Source organism: Leopardus geoffroyi, chromosome A2 (genome assembly GCF_018350155.1).
Source record: "Leopardus geoffroyi isolate Oge1 chromosome A2, O.geoffroyi_Oge1_pat1.0, whole genome shotgun sequence".
Taxonomy (NCBI): Eukaryota; Metazoa; Chordata; class Mammalia; order Carnivora; family Felidae; genus Leopardus; species Leopardus geoffroyi.
The window spans coordinates 154,556,678-154,562,677 of record NC_059331.1 but is presented as its reverse complement, the minus strand read 5'-3'; the positions used below and the strand labels follow the sequence as shown (position 1 = coordinate 154,562,677).

At 44.0% G+C, this 6,000-nt stretch overlaps 1 protein-coding gene across 2 annotated transcripts in view; it reads right to left on the bottom strand.

Moving 5' to 3' along the window:
- Positions 1-738: 738 nt before the first annotated feature.
- The window catches only part of UBN2 (ubinuclein 2), a 91,109-nt gene continuing 85,847 nt past the window's right edge, over positions 739-6,000 (bottom strand). For both annotated transcript variants that reach the window (XM_045495829.1, XM_045495835.1), the window contains one exon: positions 739-3,424. Coding sequence is in view for 1 of the 2 variants with exons in the window: in XM_045495835.1 (XP_045351791.1) it covers positions 3,386-3,424 (39 nt within the window). In the remaining variant the exon portion in view is untranslated. The remainder of the gene's footprint in view (positions 3,425-6,000) is intronic.

The window sequence follows — 6,000 nt, the reverse complement described above, 5'->3', positions numbered from 1 at the left end:
TTGAACTCATGACCCCAAGATGGGGACCTGAGGTGAAATCAAGAGTCAGCCACTTAACCAACTGGGCCACACAGGCACCCTAGTGCCCATGCTTTTAAGTAGAGACCCAACCTCCATTCCCCAACCATTGTGAGGATACCGTTCTGCTCCTTCAAGCTCTGTGAAGGAGGAAGGGATTCTAGGATGTTTTCTGTGGCCAGTGAAACTGTGGGAACAGACCCAGAGCGTTCAGTCTTAACTTTGCAACTGGAGCTGGGTAGCCAAGCCAGTCAGCCACACAGGAATCCGGGGAAATTGTTGGTGGGAAAGAGCCAGGACTAATGAAAGAGGGTATATCTGAGAGAATATATATGTGTAGCTGCTGGCTTCCATCAGTTGTGATATTTTAGATGTGTGTCCCAAGCACTGATTTCTAATTTTTTAATGATAGTACTTTATTATTTATTCATTCATTCATTCATTCATTTATGTAAGTAAACCCTATACCCAACATGGGGCTTGAACTCACGACTGTGAGATCAAGAGTCGCATGCTGTACTGACTGAGCCAGCCAGGCAACCCCTCTAAACTTTTTTGATGGTGTATCCATAGCGGTAAAAATCTTGTGCCTCCCCCATAATTCTTTGTATTTACTTTTAAACCATACACATGCACTACTGCATGAATGTAGTACGTACATTGAAACTATGCACAAAACAGAATTAAAAGGATGCTTTTGAATAAATGAAATATACAATATTTGGAAAATATTTTTATTTTATTTATTAACAGTAAAAAACGTCCTAATTTCTCTCAGTAAAGAAAGATTATTGTTTCCTTTATTGAAAACAATGCAATTCAATACGTTTCAATATTTTGAAAATGTTGGTTTAACACATTATTTGGGGCCACAGAATCACATAGTGATAAATATTTCTCAAGATCGATTCTTAAATTTCTCTCTTCATAGCATGAATTTCTTTTAAAGAGGCAGGCAGGGCCTCATTCATCACTTTAAAAACTTACTTTGAACTCAACGAGACCCATTAGGCATGTTCGTTTCTTTCACAATATCAGCTAGGTAGGCGCTGTGACCATCAGGGGTCAGTCACCAAGAGAGAACCCACTGCAGGCTGTTCAAGCAAACAGGAACTGAGTGCAGGGCACTGGGATGCTTGCGGCACTATGGGAAGGACTGCCGGAGTTTGGGGAAGTTACCACTAATGTTCAGCAGTTCTAAGCAGTCACTAGAAGGTCTCTGCCGTCACCCAGGTCAGAAGAATGCAGGGCGCCCCCTTTGCTCATCAGAGCTGAGCCGAGTACTGAGACGCGCCGGCTGACAGGTCACCTAGAGGCTGGGGCGGAGCTTCAGGTCTCCCGGGACCTACCCACTTTGCAAGGTGCTGCCAGAGAAAAAAATAACACCACTTTCTCCTCCCACCTACAAAAATCTCACATGAATACCCTGGCAGAAAGAAATGACATCCAGAACCTGGAAGGCAAAGGAGTTTGGGAGATGTAGTTCCCGTAAGTCCAGTCCCTGTGACACAGAGAAAGCATGACACAGAGGGATATGGGAGTGAGTGCGGGCTGTCAAAAAACAGACTGCAGACCTCACGGGCAGCACACTCCTGATAGCCTCCTGTCGTCACAGAAAAGGAGAGCAATTGAGAAACACTTCTGTAACGAAAAATAGCCATTTTTAAGTTTGGCCACTCTGGTAGATACTTTGCAGCAAGCGAATCACTCGGTCTCTTTGTGGTGTACGGGATTTTCATGACTACTTTGCATTACGTAATAGTTTCTTCCATGTAAAGGTATTACTTTTCATCAAATTAACCTAACTGATGACATCCTGTAGCATATCAGCTCAGTACGTTATAATACTCAGGAGCAAATGTGACTGTTAACAGGCGAGCTGACCCGTAGATGCAGGCAGAGAGAGCCGCGATGTATCCCTCTCAACCCCTGCTGCTTGCGGACCTCCTAGCTGAAGGCTTCCTTTCCAGCATGAGATCGGCAGCAGTTCACGCAGCTCTTCCAAGAGATAACAGGACAATTGGCGGTTTTTCTTTGGTTTGGAAAAAAAAAAAAAAAAGAGTCCAGTCTGTAAAACATTAAAACCCCAGACTTTCCCCAATAAGACTCCTCACTGACAAGGTGAGACTGTCAGCTGGAAAATGAGCCTCGAGGGCTGGAGGACCTGGCCAACCTCTCCAACCCCTGATCGGCTGGTCACCTCTTCAAAGGCAACCTGTTCCTGGAACAAGCCAGACTTGTGTAAAAAGAAAGTAACTTTGTAACTTTGTGAATGCCCCGACAAACCTGAGGTCATGGTTTGGTCTCCCGTGTGCCTGGATGAAATTTACAGCTTTTCCAGTCTCTGCAAAGTAACAAACAGGCCAAAGAGTTGTCATCATCATCATTTCAGAAATAGTCTCTCGTTCTGGCTATCAACAAGTCTCATCGAGTGATCGATCAAAACTTCAAATGTCAGTTAATTTTAAAACTTCTTCCCTTCCCCGGCCCGGAAATCTGAGGGAGAACGGGGGTCACGGTCAGCGTCATTTTGATTTCTCACACAGGACCTCTTCCCACTCGTGGCTGTTCCGGGCTTGCTCTCGTGTGGCCGCAGGGGAAGGAGAGGGGGTAAGTCTCACGTGAGTGGCTGAGTTGTAAGCTGGCGCCGGTGTCCCCTGGGAGTAGGAGAAGCCATGGCTGCTTGTCCCACAGGCGCTTCCTCACGGGTTCTCGAGTCTCCGTCCATCACTGGGGATCTCGCACCTGTCGTCCCCCTGTGGGCCATGCCGTCTCTAGTTCCTTAGGGTGCCTGCCCCAGCCCCTCGGTCTCCAGCAGCCTCCCTGCCACTGATGTCATCTCCTCCCTCCAGGTGTTCCCTTTGGCTGGACTCCTTCTTGAAATGGCCAAACCTGCCTCCCTCTCTCAAGAAGCACAGCAAGCCTTCGGGAACCCAGGAACTTGGGGCGTGCCAGCCATTTGGAGCGCAGTCTTCTCTCCTCTTCTGTCTTCTCAAGGAGCTAGCCATCGACAGTTTGTCTTCAGACTTTAGGAAGAAGTCAGACACCAGTCCCTTTGTCCCTGAAACTCCGCAGGCTGTATCAAACTCCCCAGGTGGTCCTCTTGAAGCAACCCCTCATTTGGCATGAAGCAAAGAGGGAGCACCCCCCACCCTCCCCTGCTTGGGGAGAAGGGGAAACGTCCAGCATACAGACAGCTACTTTCAAAGAAATCCTCTCACATTCTCTTCCATAGCCTGAGGTGGATGCCGAGCTAATCCTTCCCAGTATTGAGCTAGTGCTTCCCGGGGTCCATTTCACAACCTCTTAGGGTGGGTGCATAGGTGATCTGGCTCCTCCTCCCTTTAGAATGTGGACAGATTGGCGCCTATGGTTTTGTTCTCAGCCTTTGGGGTTTCTGGTGAAACTGACACAGAAAGAGTCCCGTTTTAGTAAATGTGAAGTCACCATTGTCAACCCCTCCTCCTTATGGAACTCCTGTTCTTACATCAGGACACCTGATGCGCTGTAGGTGATCTGCAAGAGTCTGACTTATGAAATGGACTGTGAATGTACAGTTCATATAGAATTAAGTACTAAGTAGCATATATATTATAATTTCATATTCAATACTAATGTTTGCATACTATATATTTACATAGAGAGATAATGAGCTTATACAAAATACATACAGGACTTTTGTTTCTGACATTATGAAAGATTAGACGTGCAGAGAAATCTCTCAATATAAAACGCCTTAAGCACTGAGTGAAATTTTAACAAACACATAAAAACACTTTTTCAGAGCATGACAGAGCTGACAGCAAAGGGAGCCAGAGTAGCCAGAGGTGAGGAAGGAGGAGGACTAGGAAAATGAGCACTGATTTGCCCTGAAGATATCTATCTGTTGATCCCTGGTGGCCTACAGTCGGGATTTCAATTTACTGTAGACAGAAGGGAAAAAAAGCCTCAGACTAGCATGGTGGGAGTCAGATCAAAAAGTCTTACAAAATGATGGAACCCCTAACATTGGCCTCATTGGCGGGAATGAAAAAAATATCCCTGACTTCACCAAGAAGAGACTTTTCTGCGTGTGTGTGTGTGTGTGTGTGTGTTTAAGATTTTATTGTTTAAATAATCTCTACATCCAATGTGGGACTCAAACTCACAACCCTAAGTCAGAGAGTAGCATGCTCTACTGACTGAGCCAGCCAGGAGCCCTGAGACCCTTCTGTTTTAATCTCAGCTCAGGGTAGGGTAGCAGGGTAGAGAGCCTTCTTTTCTTCTAAAGTTCCTAACTACTAGCAATAACCATTCACACGCATTTGTGGCTGAAATTCATCCTATCTCTGAGGCCCTGAAATCCCTAAGCTAACATTTAGTTTGAAGTGGTCCTGGGTTGGTAATGTTCCTAGGAGCTTGGAAGAAGCAAACTCAAATGCCCTTTAGAGGAACATACTTTATAAAAATCTAGGCCTCGAAGAATGCCCATAGCTGAAGTTACAAAGTGCAGGGATATATACTAAAAAAAAAACACCAAATATACAGAAATAAGCCACTGTGAGCAAGTTTGCAGAAAATAATGACCCATGTGACTGGACCCACAGTGTGGGTCAAAATCTGACTCTGGTACCTGGGACTTTGCTCTGGGAAATGCTCCTGAGGCTCCCAACCCACTTCTTAAAAGCACATGCTAGGGTGCTTGGCCCTTCCCCTTGGTATATACATCACCAGCTAAAAAAGGCTGTTTATAAGCCCAGGACAAAACAAGCTCCCAAGTGAAAATCATCAGATATTTGAGGAGTAGAGTCACAACAAAAGAGACAATAACTGGGACGAATCGTGCTAGACAAGCCAGAATGGAACAAGACAAAACAAGAACCTAAAAGAAGCACGGTAAAGATCCTTACTAAGATAGGAGAACAATAATAACAAACAAGCAGCTGTAAGAACCAAATGGAAATAGTGGGTATGAAATACGTGATAGATGAATAAAGCCAAAAGACTGGATAAAAACAAGAATGACTACATAGCTGGAAAATGAATAATGATCCAGATCAGCTCAAGGAATTTTCTCAGAAGGTACTGGAAGGAGATGGAAAATATGAGAGAACATTAAAGAGATGATGGTGATATGATGTAAATATATGTATGATATGTGTCCCAGAAAGAGAGGAAATAGATTTAGGAAAGGGAATATTTACAGAAATCCTAAGAGCTTTTTAAAAAAAATTTTAAAGTCTATTTATTTTGAGAGAGAGAGAGCACAGATCACAAGTGGGGGAGGAACAGAGAGAGGGGGGGGGAGAGAGAGAGAATCCCAAGCAGGCACCACACTGTCAGCACAGAGCCCGATGTAGGGCTCAAACTCACAAACCATGAGATCACGACCTGAGCTGAAATCAAGAGTCGGTCACTCAACCGACTGAGCCACCCAGGTGCCCCGGAACTTTCAAAAATTAAAGATAAAAAAGATTCCAATACAAAGATCTCATGGTGCACCACCCAGGGTAAATATGGAAAAACTAAAACTTTGACACGTTCTAGTGAAATTTAAGACCATTCAAGACAAAAATGAAATTCTAAAAGCTAGAGAGAAGGAGCAGCTAGTCCACAAAAAAGTAAGAATTAGATTGACATCGATGTTTCTAACAAACACTGGAGACAAAACGCAATCAAGTTATGTTTTCTAAGTGATGAAGGAAAATAACCTGGAATATTATATCCAGCTAAACTCTCATTGAAATGTGAGAATGCAAAGATAATATGTTCAGACATGCAAGGCCTCAGAGACTTTACAGCAGTCTCTTTGGGAACTCGTCTCGAAAAAGTACTTCTATACTTAATGTACTAAGCTATATGCTATAATTATACTAATATACTAACTGCTTAATAAGCACATGAAAAGATACTCAACACCGTGAGTCATTAGGGAGTTGCAAATCAAAAGAATGAGGTACCACTTCATACCTACCAGGATGGCTATCATCAAGCAAACGGAAA